The sequence below is a fragment of the Piliocolobus tephrosceles genome, chromosome 14, assembly GCF_002776525.5.
Source record: "Piliocolobus tephrosceles isolate RC106 chromosome 14, ASM277652v3, whole genome shotgun sequence".
Lineage (NCBI taxonomy): Eukaryota > Metazoa > Chordata > Mammalia > Primates > Cercopithecidae > Piliocolobus > Piliocolobus tephrosceles.
Genome location: NC_045447.1, coordinates 37,462,272 through 37,479,506, shown reverse-complemented (window position 1 = coordinate 37,479,506; position 17,235 = coordinate 37,462,272). Strand labels below are relative to the sequence as shown.

Here is a 17,235-nt window from a genome sequence, read left to right as displayed (position 1 = left end):
GTCCAATCAGTCCGTGACCTTTATGATACTAATGAGTTAATTTTTAAGTACCCCACCCCCAGTGGGAGGTGCTCTGCTCTTACCTGCTCCCCATTCAGAATGTAGAAATAAATCTAGATTGGGGAGTTGTATCAAAAGCTACAACCCTGGATAACCTCGTTCTGTGTTTTGATGAAAACCAACAACCCAGTAAGACATAAGTATGCGTAACAATTTTATCTCTTGTTGGTAGTGCAGAGAAAGGGCTAAAAACCAGAAATATTACTGTGGCACCTGGTGAAAAGGTTAACGGGCGCTGGGGTTATCTGATTATTCACAGATCTCTCACACAGAGCTTACTCCTGACCAAGATTCTTGCTAGAAAAACACTCCTACCCTGGAGACCTAGGGAGTGAGCTTGAGAGGAGCTGCTGCTGCATTTTAGGCTAGGGAGAGCAGACGTGACCTCTGAGAAGACCTAGGCCTCAGCTTCCCCATACCTTTGTCGGTAGTTACAAAAGAGCATTACAAAGTGTCTCAAGGGCTCAGAGGAAGGTCAGGAACTGAGAAAGGGGAGCAGTGTGGTCACCTAGGACTCACAAGTCCGACTTGTCCTTTGATACTCCTCCAGCTCCGTTTTCCTGCTCACAGCCAGCTGCAGCTCCTGACGGATCACCTGAATCTGCTTCTCGAGCTCTGAGAGTTCCTGCATCACTGAGTTCCGAGATACATTTAGGGAGTCTGCTTTCCCATTGGTGGTCAGCGAGGCAGGGAGCTCTCTTCTCCTCGGAGGGAGGGGGATGTCCTGGTGGATCTGGATGCCCAGCTGGTTTTGTCCTTCCTCATCACTAAAGATGTATTTTCGTCGGTTGTCATGACTCAGATTGGAAGTATTCCATACGGTGAGCTGACGGGGTCCCACAGTGGACCTAGGAAACAGAAATTTTAGACTTACTTTCCATTCTGCAGCTCTTAAAGTGCTGTTGTTCATCTGTTAGCCGTTTTCTGTGTCAATAATATGGAGCTGGGTGTGCATTTAGAGACGAAGTAACAAAGCCATGGACAGACTCCCTGCTAGGGTGTCATGGGGCAATAAGGAGTCATGAACATTCAAAAGTTCAAGTCCGATGCTGCTCTGGAATTGGAATCGGGTGTCATCTGAAGGGCTGATAGGATGGGGTATGGCACATTTTTAATTTTTTTTTTGTGAACAACCTCAGGTTGCTTTTAATTTCCTTTCTGCAAGGGAAGCTCAGAAACTAGACACACCTTGAAACATTTTATGGTTTGAAAGATGATGCTTTAATAAAAGCGAAATCTGTTTATTCACTTGTTGGGTTCTGAGCATCAGCCTGCTGACAGATCTCATAACATGGCTCATCCTTAGTCCCACAGGACCATCTTGATATTTACTACTTGATTTTGGGGAGAGTAAAAGCATACAAGCCACAGGTCTCAGCAAAGTGTTTCTTACTATAAGGATGGTTTTTATGTGAGTTGAGAATGACAGTTCAGGTCTGATGCTTAAAAAATTCCAAGAAAGCCCTCAGTTTCTTGCTGGGATAATGAAAGTCATATAGAAAGCAGTTTGCAATCCTGTTTCAGGCTTGCATCCTATCACCTACTACCATCGCGGAGAGATGGCTATAGACAGCATGAGAATTATTGCCAAATAGTCACAGGAGGAGAGTGAGCCTGTTTCTGGAACACACTTTGACACTTATGCGGTAAGAAGATTTTCTCACTACAAGAGCAGATTTGAGCCCTAAGCAGCATAGCTGCTGATTTTTTCTACCATAGAAGAAGCAGAAGGTGGAGTAGGAGGGTTATGACAACTTTTGCAATCAACCACAGGACAAAACTAAATAGAAACACCCTACCAAACCATTGTGTTTTTGTTCTCATTCATGTAACTGAATTTACTTTTTTCCTGGACTCTTACTTGCCAGGAGAAGGGGACAATCTGGAGGGAGAAGGGGAAAGAGAAGAATTTTAAAGTTTCTATGTAAAAGTGGCCATAAACCTTCTTTTCTCATTTCATTTGTGCCCTCTGTAATGTGACTTTGCAGCTTGTACCTATGCTGAATCTGCTTTCCTCCCGGCTTCAGTTAGGACTGTTCTCACACTTGTTTTGGCCAACAGAAAGTGGCAGACATATCAGAGTGGCAGTTCCAAGCCTAAACTTTTAAGAAGTCTTGCATATTTCCACTCTCTTGGAACCTTGCTGCTGCAATGTGAACAAGTCCAGAATGGCCTGCTGCATGATGGCGGACCATATGGAGAGAATCCTCAGGCTTCCCAGTTGACCCAGCTGAGGCCATCATAGATCAGACAGCCCTTAGCTGCTTTCCCCCTCCCCCAAAGTTGGCTACAGACATATGAGCAAACCCAGCCAAAATCAGCGAAGTCTGGCTCAGATCAGCAGACTGCACAGCTGATCCATTAATTAGTAAGTAACTTGCTGTTGTTTAAAACATTAAGTATTGGGATGATTTATCACATAGCAAAGACCAACTTATACATGCCCCAAGCCATTGAAACACACACTCCAAACCAACCTGTGGTTCTTTAACATGCCTCATAGTCTAAGTTTTATATAAAAGAGCAGAGGGCACTAGAACTCAGTTTCCATGTATCCTGGGCTGGGTGAAAGTTCTGTAATGAACCCACTTATAGCTCCATTGGCTTTAGACCTGAATCAGAGAGGAGATATAATTTTCTTTCTAGCTTGATAATTCCCTTTAATATTTTTCTTCAAATCTTTTCCTATTGAATTTGAATAATCTCAAAGTAATTGTGGTTGTGCTGTTATAGTGTGTAATTTTTGTGTCTCTTGGGGTGAGAGGAAAGGGAAAAGGGGAGTGGCGTGTATTGATTGGGAACCCAGTGAGATGAAGGATAGACCAAAAATTTATGTGAAATCACATGTTGAATAAACCCAGGGCTATATATAAATAGTCTCCTGTAATATGTACCTTATTTTCTCTGCATTAAATGAATAAGGGGCAATACCTACTTCCATATCATGGCCCAAAATTTCTCCAAGCGTTTCCTCAAACTCGTGTTAGTAATCCATTCATTTATCTATTTGCTCTTTTATTTGTTCAGTGAATATGGAGCACAGGGGAGGGATGTCAAGTTGTAGCAGGCATGAGCATTTACATAGATATTCTTCCAAGAGAAGAGGGAGAGAGCGTTCTAATGCCATACAATGGTTCATAGCAGGGAAAACCTGAGAGTAGAGCATCTACACATTTTCTTCGACTGTCTAGACAGCCACAGTGATAAGGTAAGAAAAGATAGCTGGACTGGTCTTCTCCAGAGCTTTGTATATCTATCTGGTAATATAATATAGAAACAAATGCTGGACTTTGTGCCAAATTCTAGTTGCTAGTATCACCAGTTGTCTGGTATTTGATGTGGGTACCTATGAGTGCAAGGTGACAAATGCTGAGTGTAAGACTCAGTGTCTGCTTGGAAAAAATAACCCAAGGCGCGTGTTACACTCCTGGCCTCAGTAACATTTAGGCTTTGCTTTGATGCAAGCCTTCTTCAGTCTTAGAGTGTTATGTGACCAGTGAGAGAGCTGTATTTAATGCTAAAAATGGGTATTTAACACTAAAAATAGGCTTCCCTGGAGCAATTATGTAACACTGAGGTTACATAGTGTTACATAATAGTCCACTCCACCGGACTATTCCAAAGAGACATGACGGCTATGGGACGCCAAACACTCGTTGGGTTTGACAGGCTGCTAATGTTGGGCTGTATAGAGGTAGGCACAGGAAATGTGAGCCCAAGCTAAACCATGAGCTCCTGTTCTCCTTAGCTCCTCAAAATAAGGGGTTTAGGAAGGGAATCTGCCAAGAAAAGTGGGTAAGTTGCGTCAGAAGACACAAATGGCTTTCAATTTATGTGAGAAAGACATGAATATGAATCATATCACAGTTGGAGATGGGATTATTGGGCTTCCTGTTTCTGTTATAGTTGGAAAACAAATATTTTGTCATTGTATGATGATACATTTGCTGCTATGTCTTCTTGTGTTACTGTTATTAAAAATTTATGTTAAAAATAGAAAAAATAGATGTAACATGACATGGAACAGCTGTGGCTGGACTAGTATGTAGCTTGTCACCAACAGACTTGCAATATGATGCAGGAATACCACAGACTGAGAGAGGCGGGAGGAGTGCTCACTGACTGGAAAGAGATACTTCAAGAGATAAAGGAAATGATTCTGACTAGCTATATGGAGACTGGATAGAAGGGTACTGCAGCAGTCCCAGAGGAGATACTAAAAATGAAAAAGAATCCTGTTTTCCATCCCTTTTTCTTCTGTTATGATGAGAGGTGTGTCAGATTTCAAAACTAGAAAGCCAAGCTTTGAGCTGAGGATATGTCACAGATGACACAGTTGCTTGGAGCTGATGCCCTCATCTGAGGCCTCTGGGTGTATGAAAGAATCGGGAGGGTTGCCTTAGGCAGCAGGCAGCAGAAACCAGCCAGGAACCAGACCCAAGTGCTTCTGACATCTTTAGTCACCATGAACTAGGGAACAGTCATCCACAGCCTGTTGTGGTGAGAGTCAAGAGCTTCGATTTTCAGATGTCATCAATGCATTTAATGTTTGTTATTTCCTATTAATAAGATGCTCTTTGCTAGGGAGTTTGTAGAAAAGTGCCAGGAAATGAATTAGGCAGGACATGTCTGTTTCATGTTTCCAATACTCTGTTCCTAAGAGTGCTAGAAAGGAGTAGGAAGTGAAAATATGCCAAAAGACAGTAAACCATGAAATTAATTGCCTGCAGTATTCATTAATTCTTACATGTATTTTGTACATAATAATAGTTAATATTTATTAGGCATTTCCTTTCATTCAGAGATTTACATGTATGATCTCATTTAATCTTTACAATAACTCTAGGAAATAGGTACTGTTTTTATCTCAACTTTACAAATGAGGAACTTGAGGTGCAGAGAGATTAAATCAATGACTTACACAAAGTAACACATATCGTAAGTCTTGGGGACAGGATTTGGATCAAGAGGGTTGATCCTAGAGTCCATGGCTACACTTCTAACCATGACAGTATATTGTGTACGCTGCATTTTAGTGTCCATATACATTTTTTATTGTTTTATTTCCATTTATACTGATTCTGTTGTTAAACAAATTGTCCTGATTTGATCTGAATAATTATTTATACAGTTAGATCTCTAAATATTGTTTTACAAATATAAAGACAGTTGCCATTGGCCCCTTCTTACCTCTTTTCCACACGTTTGGTCTTGAAATGCTGCTGCTTTTCCTCTACAAATGATGTGTTTAGTGCTCTGTGTAATCTCTGATGGAGAGAACAGATTCACATGTAGCAATTACGAGAAACACATAGGTCAGGGGACGAAGAACCACTTGACATTTAATGGTATATGTAGTCATTACAAATCTCGGCCTCTTTAAACAAATTCCAGGAATGCCTAAAAATAGATCAACATTCAGCCTCAAATCTCAAGGGAACAAAAATTCTAATTAGAGGTTATTATTCCACCTGGATAAACAAAAAAAGTGTTCTGATGGAAAGCTCAGTTATTATAAGACAGCATGTGATATAAGGAGGCACAATGATAACTAATGTGTAGCAAAAGGCCTTCAACAATTGCTAAAGATGAGTAAAAAGTACAAAATTATTGACAACCAAAACGAAGGGAAGGAGGACTCTTGAGAATTAAATTAATCATATTAGGATACAATAAGGAAGATACGTGGAGTTCTCCTAGAAGACCAAATACTTCCCAGGATGAAAGTAGGAAGAACAGGGTTCAACTGTAACCAAACCAATGATAGTAACCTATCTAGAAAAAAGAAAAGTGTTACCAAAGCGAGGAGGTTAGCGTGAGGGTATATGAATACGTGAATGGGGTAAATGCAGAAGAAGCAACAGCCTCCCTCCTGGGAGGTAATCCATGGTACACTGAGGGGGCAGGAGGCAGTCTCACCACAGGAGAGGCCGGGATGGCTTATCCAGCCTTGCTGTGGTCAAGTGAAACCACTCCCTTTGTTAGAAGTCTTCCATCATTATGAAGCCTTCTGACTACATTTTGGGTCTCCATGCCAATTTCATTCAGGGAGAGATGTGCAAATGAGTGTGTTTGAATCGCTAGTCTGCTTGACAGTTTCCGTTCTCCCTGTAAATCAGTGTGTTGATGTCTAAATTACAGGAGAGAACTGCAGCCTTGTGAAGTTTGGCCTTGGTCCCAGTGGGTCTCAAACCTCTCTGGACCAGGGAAAAAGCAGAGAGAACAGGGGCAAGTGGGATCACTTAAAGGGGACCAGGGACTTTAAACTCATGTAATAGGTTTCAGTTTTGACAAGAAAAGAACCTAGGAAATAAATCTTTCACACCATCTTTTCAGACTGTCACTATTAAGTGAAACCTGGTTAAAAAAAGTTCTATTGCTTCTATTATGAGCAACAGTGGAGGGTTATAGGAAAGGAAGAAGCACTGTGGGATAGCTTAATTTAAGGGAAATGTGAATTAATGGGATAGAGAGAATTCCTTCTGCTCTAATGAGAGTGCCTACCCCACCCTTGTTATTGTGGTAACATGACTTACCAGTCTGACATAGGGCTCTGGATCCTCCCATCACTGGGAATTCTACACTTTAAGGATATTGGAGCAAGACACCTGTGGCACTCACCTGGCTGGTGTGGAGCCAGTATTGCAGCTTGGATTTGTTTTTGATTCGTGGTAGCAGCAGCCTGTATACTATGTGCTCACCAATGGTGGTCAAGATGGACAGACCAAATCCAATGCACAGCAGCACGAAGAGCCCGGAGAAGTGTTTTATGCCCATTTGCAAAGTCTGTGACAGAACAGGTAAGAAAAGGCCATGAATACAATGATATACCTGGCCCAATGCTCGTGCACTCTTTGGTTTTCAGATGAATATTCATTTTTTCTGGACTCAAGGAAAGCTGAAGACTATTTCTCCCTGTGTGTTCTGTGACGTTTATTATACATTATGAAAGGAATTCAGCCAGGGTTGGACTGAGGGCTGCCGAGGATCTCCCAATGCCTAGAGTGTGAGAAATGAAAATAAAATTCAAAGCTTTCCAACTGACTGAACGAACTTTATCTTGTCCATGGGGATCCTGGAGAAACCTTAAAAACTGAATTCCTGGCCTTGATAGAATGGGAGGTCTACCATGCCTCAGTATGTCCCTTCCTTATTAATTTTAGCTATAATTCTTTCTTAAGAAGTAAGCAGAAGCTAGCTGTGGAAAACAAGAAGCTGATAATTTATTGCGTTAGCACCTTGAGCTAATCATCTCAGGCCATAACCAGATTCTCCCTCCCTCTTTGCAGTTTCAGTGTGACAGCTCACCAGTTTCACAATGCACCCTTCCTAAAAGATGACCACAATCTCCAGATGGTTTTGACCAACTTGTAGGGGATGCACAGTGAGGGTTTTCATGTCCTCAGCTTCACGTTTGGACATCAGAAGACCAAAAACTCCACCCTTGGGTCATGCTAACACCACCATTTTTTGAACATGGGGCCTATGAAGAAGCATGAAGCTCAACTGCACATGTGCATGTATCTCTTTTCATAAATATTTATGACTCCTCCTATAAGTTATTCAATATGTATACTCAGCCACCCCACTCAGCATAAATTCCTGTTCCCTTTTACCCCTCCCTTGAAGTGCTTGCTGTCAGCTTCTGCTGAGGCTATGCTTCCCATTCTGCAGGATGGCTGGCCTGCTGGCCGCAACCCTTTATGAGAAATAAAGATCTCCTGTCGAATTTATGAAGCTCATGATTCTTCAGTTGACAGGTGCTATTCGTATGTTAATCCCACTGTGCAAATGGCCCCTGGAGTTGTGCCAAGGCCCTGGGTCTGGACCACTTTACGGTCTCTTAGAGAGAGATTGAGAGAGATAGAGATAGAGAATTGAAACAATTTAATATACTGGGTAGCTATCAGGGAAAGAACCTCCCTCAGGGACAGAGCATGAGTAGATTCAAGGGGAAAAAGATGGTGAGTTCAGTAACTTTGGAATTTGGATCTGGTAGGGAACATGGAAATCATCTAGTTCATTTTTACAGAGGAGGAAAGTGAGACCAGAGAAGTGTAGTAAACTGAGCCGAGCCACAAAAATAGGCATAGAAGAGAAAGAGAAGGAATCTAATGATATTTATTGGTTGCTTACTTTCCGCCAAGTGTTTTACATTCAAATAGATATTATAGCCTCAATTTTGTAACTAAGGAAATTGGAGTTCCTGCAGCTTTTAAGTGGCAAAGTTGGTCTTTCAGTCCATTTCTCTTCAGCTCCAAAGCTTGGGCTCTTTCTGCTATACTGCTATACGCCAAAACATCAGCAGTTATAGCAACAGTAGTAGTCACAATAAATATATGTGGCCAGCACTTTGCTAAGTGATTTGTGTAGATTATCTAAGAAAACCCTCACATGTACTCTAAAACAGCCATTATTTAGCCATTGACATCAATGACAAGAGTCAATCCTGTAGAATTCAAAACACTTAATATATTGAGTTAATACTATGTGCTAGGCACTCTTCTGTGTATCATGGGATGGCGATAGAAGGACGTTATATCTTTCCTTTTAAACAGCTTGAGTCTAGGGAGAAAACAAACATATACCTCCATGATACATTTGATCCACGCTTCCTGGGATTTGTGGGGAAGCTGGCTCATGAAATAACGTTTGAGTAAGAGAGGCAGGATGGGAAGGTTGGGTGGGGAAAGTGAACGCACTAACCTGAGGGTAGCATAAACAAAGGAAAACGTGACTTTCCTGGACAGTGGTGTAGTGTTGTGAAACTGACTGCTGTGGCTGAAGGAAGAGTATACAAGGCATGAATAGTGCCATAGTTTGAATGTATTTGTCCCTCTCAAACTCATATGTTTAAACTTAAACTCCAAGGGTTGGTATTAAGAGCCCTTATGAAGGGATGAGTGCCCTTATAAAAGGGCTTGAGGAAGCTAGCTAGTCCCTTTTGTTGCCCTTCCACCCTTTCACCTTGTGAGAACACAGCATTTGTCTCCTGTGGAGGTCAAGCAACAAGGTGCCATCTTGGAAGCAGAGACCAGGCCCTTACTAAGACAATAAACTTGCTGGTGCTTTGATCTTGAACTTCCAACCTCCAGAACTGTGGGGAATATAGTTCTCTTCTTTAAAAGGACCCAGTCTCAGGTATTTTTTTATAATGGCACACATGGACAAAGATATGCAGTGAGAGAGAAACAGGGCCCCACTAGGCAAATCCTCAGATGCCGTACTAAGGAGCCTGGGTGTTACCCCTTTGCTGGAAGCTTGTGGTCATCATTATCATTGATAATTATTTAATATTTAATATGTGTAAGGCACAATTCTGAGCACTTTATCAACGTAGCAACTTGCCTCATCTTTATAACAATTTATAAGGTAAATACTGGTATAATCTCCATTTTATAAGTGAGGAAACTGAGCAACAAAGAAGTTCAATAACTTGTCCAAGGTCACATAGCTCGTGAAGGTGAAGCTGGGATTCAAACCCATGCAGTCTGTTTTCAGAGCCCACAGTCTTCACTGACTCATTTGTCCAATGTGAATGATCCTCCCATTCTCTTTAAAGGGTTTTCCTTTCATTCTTCCCACCTCTTCCTACCTCGATTCTGGAGAAACAGCCAGCCAGGCATGATTCAGGCATAGGGTGCATAGGGAAGTCTATCTGGGGGTCAGGACTCAGAAGCAAAGCTCGGAGATTTCAGGCTGTGTTGGAGCCTAGCTCAGGAAATCTCTTTCCCTCCATGCCAGTACTGCAGGCTATGAATCAAAGACTGCAGTCTTAGGGTCCCTAGAAAAGAAAAGACTAGAGCTGAGTGGGGGCTCCGAGACTGGCACAAGGCAGGAAAACTGGGCAGATGATTTGGGAATGCAGGCCGAAGCCCAGCCCTAGGAAACAAGGAATGCTGGTCTGGGAAAGGGTTTGGTAGGGAAGCACATTGGACCCCAAGGGCTTCAGAGGTACTAGGGATTTTCCTGGGACATCTCTGTGTGCAAACGGCGACTAGTTATATAAACCTGACATGCAGAAAGTACATACAAATGTGTCTGAAAATAGTCCTTGACCTAGACCTATTTTAATGTATACAGGATATGGCTGTAATATGAAAGATTCAGTGAGTTATTGCTGTGGATTAAGAACAGACTGGGAGAATTTAGTTTGGACTTCAACATCATCAAACATTCATTTAGACTCTGAGAAGATGGGCACTGCTTTTTTATAAGACACTGCCAAGATGAGGAGGAAAAAATGTAACTCGCAGTGAGTCATCTTGCCTTTATGGTCATGGCTTCCTCTGTTTTCTTGTGCATAACAATAATTAGTCTCTTAAAAACAATAATTTTTCTCTTAGTACCTCAATAACAAATAGGCCATATTCAGTTTATAGTATACATTTTTTTCTTTAAACTTGTTGTTTATACCCACATGCTAATAGACTAACAGAAGTAGTTATTGCTTTTAAACTGAGCATTTAATACATATGCCAGATACAATATACGTGTATTATGATCTTATAATTACCCTGTAAGTTAAGTGTTATTATCCTTATTTCACATTTGAGAAAGCAGAGGTTCATAGGGGTTAATAACCTTACTTACCCAAGATCGTGCAAGCTACTAAGTCGGGATCCAGGCTGCGGATCCAGGTCTGTCTGATGCCAAAGCCTGCAATGCTTGTTAAGCAATCGCCATTTATAGGTATCCTTTTCTAGTTGAAGTCTCACAATTCACTATAACGACTACCAAATTATTTTATTTAAAACTCCCATTAGAATGGAAAATCCACTGTCATCTGCCTGTGAACACCAGAGAAAATGTTTCAATTGTGTCTGAGTCTGAGTGACAAGATGTACAGCTGTCTTTGTAATTCAGGGGTTCCTCCCCTAGGATCACATTGTTTAAATGTGCTATGCATATGTGCATCTTCCCCATATTATCAAGTGAAAACTTTCTAGTAAAAAACTGCTCAACTTGATACTCATTACTGGTCAGAGGAAGAAAAGAAGGAGTTACGAATATTCAATATCAAATCTTTAAAATACATTCAGGTGTTGCAGACAAAATGATAATTGCAGCTGCCAAGTGACTTGAGTGGTAGCACATTCAGAAATGCAAGCAGAAGTCCAGTCTCATGCTGTCAAAAGCCATGTAAATGAATGCAAAAAGAATGCAAGCAAACATAAGTTTTGAGGTGTTTTTCCCCCCCCTTTATCCCATTGCTTCAGCTGCAGCTTCGTTTGCTAGCTCATAGCCACACACTTCCAGAGACTCAAGGGCCAAGGAGAGAAGGCTGTCACAGGATTGATTGATTTGATTTGATTTTTTGAGACAGAGTCTCACTCTGAGGCTCAGACTAGAGTGCAGTGGCACAATCTTGGTTCACTGCGACCTCCACCAGCGATTCTCATACCTCAGCCTCCCAAGTTGCTGGGATTACAGGCATGCGTTACCACACCCAGCTAATTTTTGTATTTTTAGTAGAGACAGGGTTTCACCATATTAGCCAGGCTTGAACTCCTGACCTTAGGTAATCTGCCCGCCTCAGCTTCCCAAATTGCTGAGAATATAGGTGTGAGTCACTGCACCCGGCTTGTCCCAGGATTTAGCCAGGGACAAATCTCAGGCATTTATTGCTCCACTTGGTCCTTCACAAACTTACTCTAGCCCACCCCATCTCACTTAGGCAACTCTTTTTTTTTTTTTTTTTTTTTAAGAGACAGAGTCACACTCTGTCGCCCAGGCTGGAGTGCAGTGGCCGGATCTCAGCTCACTGCAAGCTCCGCCTCCCGGGTTCACGCCATTCTCCTGCCTCAGCCTCCCGAGTAGCTGGGGCTACAGGCGCCCGCCACCTCGCCCGGCTATTTTTTTTGTATTTTTTAGTAGAGACGGGGTTTCACCGTGTTAGCCAGGATGGTCTCGATCTCCTGACCTCGTGATCCGCCCGTCTCGGCCTCCCAAAGTGCTGGGATTACAGGCTTGAGCCACCGCGCCCGGCCGGCAACTCTTTAACTAGTAAGTAATCATTCGAAAAATTGCCTTGCTTATGTATTTCATTTTTCTAAATGTTATTTATATTCATTATATTTCTTTAGCATTTTATTATTAATTTACATTAGTATATATTTACTACACTGTGAAGAAAAAACATAGTTTGTATCTGATACTGTACTCTGCATGTTGCATTCAGGAATACCAACTAATTATGCATTATACAACTAATGTTTTAAATGTTTTATATTAGGCAGAAATTCTTGGTAGATTGTCACATATCTATACATTGTGCATTAGATATTAAATACCTATAGGTGCCTAAGAGTGTTTTAGTGAATTTAGGGAAACTGCTTGAGATTTTTGGATGAGATGTGAATACTTTTTTCCCATTTGAAATACTGGAAAGGGCTTCCACCATCTATAAATTTACTAGTCAACACATTTCTAGGAACGGACCAAATTCAGATAAAAGGAGATGATTGTACTATCACAGGTGTGGTCTCTGACCAGTAACATGTAGAGGATAAGATTATAAACTTTGTTGTTGCCCAAACCCTGCTTTGTATTTTGTTCAGATGTGGTCACTTGAAACATCTGACAGCTAGATTAGTGACTAGTTCTCAAGTCTCCAGCAAGGGAGTTTCACTCATCATTTATTTTTGATGTTGCTAATCAAGATCTATGCAGCTAATCCTTCCTTGTGCCTATTCCACACCTCCCAACACATAGCAACCACCTGATTTCTCTGGTTTTCTAGAGTGTTGTCTATACTCATTGCTTCTAATTCCTTTTCTCCCATTCTCCCTGAGACCCACTTCAATCAGACTTTTGTCCCCTCCCATTACCTGCCAAACAATTCCTGTAAAAGTAAAAAATGCCCTCCATATTGCCAAATCTAATGGTCGGTTTTCACCTTATTCATGTATCGGCAGCTTGGACGCCATTGATTACTCCATCCTCTTTGGTATAGTTTCTCAACTTTGTTTTTGTGATACTTCTTTCTCTTTGTTGTACCTTCGTCTCTTTTGCTTTTCTTCTTCATCTTTCTGACTGTAAACATAGGCATGCTTTCAGTTTTTCAACTACACTCATGTTCTCATCCAGAGTCAGCTTTAAATCCCACCTAGATGTCAATGACTCCCAAGAGTTGGGGGCTTTTCTTTCCTAAGTCCCTACTCTGCCTCTTTACTTAGGTAATGAATAGACATTTCAAAGATAACACATTAAAAGCAAACCCCTAATTTTCCCCCTGAAACCTGCTGCTTGGACCATCTTTCTCATCTCAATGAACCTCCATCCTTGCCATTGACACAGGGAGAAAACCTTAGAACCACCTTTGATTCCTGTCTTTCTCTAGCATCCCATTACCCTGTGTATCTGCACATATGGTGGAACCGACCTTCAAAGTATATCCAGAATTCAACAACATCCCGCCACCTCCACCAGCCACCCTGATCCAAGCCACCATCACCTCTCACCTCACCTAGATTATTGAGACAGCCTCCTAGTTGTTTTCCCTAACGACTTCTGTCTTCTTCACAGCAGTAAGAATGGCTGTCATGTTACCCCTGTGCTCAACACCTTGTGATGGTTTTCTGTCTCTTGCAGAGTAAATTCAGAGTCCTTGCAATGGTCCATGAGACCTTACAAGATCTATTTCCACTTTTTCTCTCTTACTAGTTCACTTTGCAGCTTGAGCAACTTGCAGCTTGAGGGTGTTTTCATTTTCTGTTCTGTGCCTGTAAACTCTTCTGCCAGGAATCAATACTGCTCCTTCCCTCACTTTCTTTAGGTTTCTTCTCAAATGTCACCTATCTGTGAAGTTCACCCTAATCACTGTGCCTAAAAAGGCAAATTCTGTTCCCCCTTCCCTCCTCTTTCAGACACATTCTCTCTCTCTTTGCTTTATTTCTCTCCTGACATAATATGTGATTATTTGTTTATTGCCTATTTCCCTACCAAAGTAGAATGTAAGCTACAGGAGGGCAGCATTTTTGTCCATTTTGCTCGGTACATATTCTAATTGCTTAGAACAGTGCCCAGCACTGTTAATATTTTTTAAACAAATGAATGAAAGCATATGAAAACTAGGAATTTTTTGTATAAAATAAATTTGCATAATTCCCCCCACCCCTGATCCCAAACAGTCTCATTATATCACAAAAGCTTCCTAGAACAGTTCTTTAAGAGAGGAGGGTGGAGATGGACATTCTCAATTAAAAGGAGAGGAAACAAGGCCCAGTTTTGCTAGCCTGACCTGATCATGCTAATATTCACCAATCTAGGGATCTACTGTTGAAACTGGGACAAAAAATATTTAAAATGACTGAAGTAAAACATTGGAAACTGAACGCAAAAATTTCAGGTGGAATGTGCTGATTTTGTCTTCTTAGAATCCTTTCTTTGGGGAACTGCCCTCTTCCTGCTTCACGTGGTTTTGGTGTGTCTACCAATTACAGACTCCCTACTCCCTGTTCACCAGGCAAAACATGGGACTCAAGGCAGGCCAAGGTGGATCTGAAGCAGAAACATTGGGCATCAAAAGTGCTTGGATTTGCATTTCTCTGATGGCCAGTGATGATGAGCATTTTTTCATGTGTCTGTTGGCTGTATGAATGTCTTCCTTTGAGAAATGTTTGTTCATACCCTTTGCCCACTTTTTGATGGGGTTGTTTGTTTTTTTCTTGTAAATTTGTTTGAGTTCTTTGTAGATTCTGGATATTAGCCCTTTGTCTGATGAGTAGATTGCAAAAATTTTCTCCAACTCTGTGGGTTGCCTGTTCACTCTGATGGTAGTTTCTTTTGCTGTGCAGAAGCTCTTTAGTTTCATTAGATCCCATTTGTCAATTTTGGCTTTTGTTGCCGTTGCTTTTGGTGTTTTAGACATGAAGTCCTTGCCCATGCCTATGTCCTGAATGGTATTACCTAGGTTTTCTTCTAGGGTTTTTATGGTATTAGGTCTAACATTTAAGTTTCTAATCCATCTTGAATTAATTTTCATATAAGGAGTAAGGAAAGGATCCAGTTTCAGCTTTCAACTTATGGCTAGCCAATTTTCCCAGCACCATTTATTAAATAGGGAATCCTTTCCCCATTTCTTGTTTTTCTCAGGTTTGTCAAAGATCAGATGGCTGTAGATGTGTGGTATTATTTCTGAGGGCTCTGTTCTGTTCCATTGGTCTATATCTCTGTTTTGGTACCAGTACCATGCTGTTTTGGTTACTGTAGCCTTGTAGTATAGTTTGAAGTCAGGTAGCATGATGCTTCCAGCTTTGAGATACCATCTCACACCAGTTAGAATGGCAATCATTAAAAAGTCAGGAAACAACAGGTGCTGGAGAGGATGTGGAGAAATAGGAACACTTTTATACTGTTGGTGGGATTGTAAACTAGTTCAACCATTATGGAAAACAGTATGGCGATTCCTCAAGGATCTAGAACTAGAAGTACCATATGACCCAGCCATCCCATTACTGGGTATATACCCAAAGGATTATAAATCATGCCGCTATAAAGACACATGCACACGTATGTTTATTGCGGCACTATTCACAATAGCAAAGACTTGGAATCAACCCAAATGTCCATCAGTGACAGACTGGATTAAGAAAATGTGGCACATGTACACCATGGAATACTATGCAGCCATAAAAAAGGATGAGTTTGTGTCCTTTGTAGGGACATGGATGCAGCTGGAAACCATCATTCTCAGCAAACTATTGCAAGAACAGAAAACCAAACACCGCATGTTCTCACTCATAGGTGGGAACTGAACAATGAGATCACTTGGACTCGGGAAGGGGAACATCATGATAGGCATCACATTGCCTATCATGGGGAGGGAGGAGGGGGGAGGGATTGCATTGGGAGTTATACCTGATGTAAATGATGAGTTGATGGGTGCTGACGAGTTGATGGGTGCTGACGAGTTGATGGATGTAGCACACCAACATGGCACAAGTATACATATGTAACAAACCTGCACGTTATGCACATGTACCCTAGAACTTAAAGTATAATAATAATAAAATAAAATTAAAAATAAATAAATAAATAATAAATGGAAAAAAAAAAGTGCTTGGAGCTAGTCATTTCCAATGTCAGTGCCCCAAAGACATAGTTCCCTAGTTCCTACACTAGCATTCTTGGAGTGCTTTGGTTCGAGGCTTCATCTGTTACTCTCCTTCTTACTTCAAAACATCGAGATTTCCCATTATTCTTTTGATAGGGTTTTGCTTAAGTTTAAAAATCTGTTGCAACCAGTTGCAGTGACTCACGCCTGGAATCTCAGCACTTTGGGAGGCTGAGGCAAGTGGATCACCTGAGGTCAGGAGTTTGAGACCAGCCTGACCAACATGGTCTCTACTAAAAATACAAAAATTAGCCAGGCATGGTGGCACATGTCTGTCGTCCCAGCTACTTGGGAGGCTGAGGCAGGAGAATTGCTTGAACTTGGGAGGCAGAGGCTGCAGTGAGCTGAAATTGCACCACTGCAATCCAGCCTGGGCAACAGAGCGAGACTCCATCTCAAAAAAAAAAAAAAAAAAAAAAAAAAAAAAAAATCTGTTGCTTGCAACCATATAATCTGATTCAATATATGTACTGTTTAAATGATTAAGGTATTCTTGGCTCCAAGGTGTGAACATAACTTCTTTTGAGATAGACTGTATCCTGACGCAGATCTCAGAAATGAACGGGTGGAGCCTGTTTTAGGAAGTCTTCTCTGACAGGGTAAGGCTGTGCTGCTTTTGCCTGTCTCCAACAGCCTAGTATATAGTAAGTATTCAATACATTTACTCTAAAGATTTCCTATTAAATATTTTTCCCCAGAGCAAAATGACTTCAAGAACCTGGGAGAATAATTGTATTTTTCAGTGACATAATGCACTAAGCTTTGTATCATCTCCTCTCTGGATCTGCACAGCCAAATGCTGATGTTCAAAAATTTTTTTCCTTAATAAGAGAGCTGGTGACAGGGGGAGGAATAATAATTTTAATGAGAGGTAAGGGAAAGAAAAAGGCTATGGTGCTTCTGAAATATGGATGACTCAGATGCTTGGAAGCAGGACAAGGAAGAAGCAAATACTATTTCTAATTTTGAAGACCTGGTATCTATTTTATTTATTTATTTATCTATCTATTTATTTATTTATTTATTTATTGCCTCCTGATTATTTTGCCCAGAAGAGT

The 17,235-nt window shown here is 41.2% G+C and overlaps 1 protein-coding gene across 1 annotated transcript in view; it reads right to left on the bottom strand.

Annotated features, from left to right (window-relative positions):
* Positions 1–203: 203 nt before the first annotated feature.
* GRIN3A (glutamate ionotropic receptor NMDA type subunit 3A) overlaps positions 204–17,235 on the bottom strand; it is a 165,601-nt gene continuing 148,569 nt past the window's right edge. The window contains exons 7-9 of the mRNA XM_023202520.2: positions 6,682–6,846; positions 5,251–5,327; positions 204–908 (exon numbers count right to left, since the gene is read on the bottom strand). Of these exons, the coding sequence (XP_023058288.2) occupies positions 569–908; positions 5,251–5,327; positions 6,682–6,846 (582 nt within the window). The 3' untranslated portion in view covers positions 204–568. The remainder of the gene's footprint in view (positions 909–5,250; positions 5,328–6,681; positions 6,847–17,235) is intronic.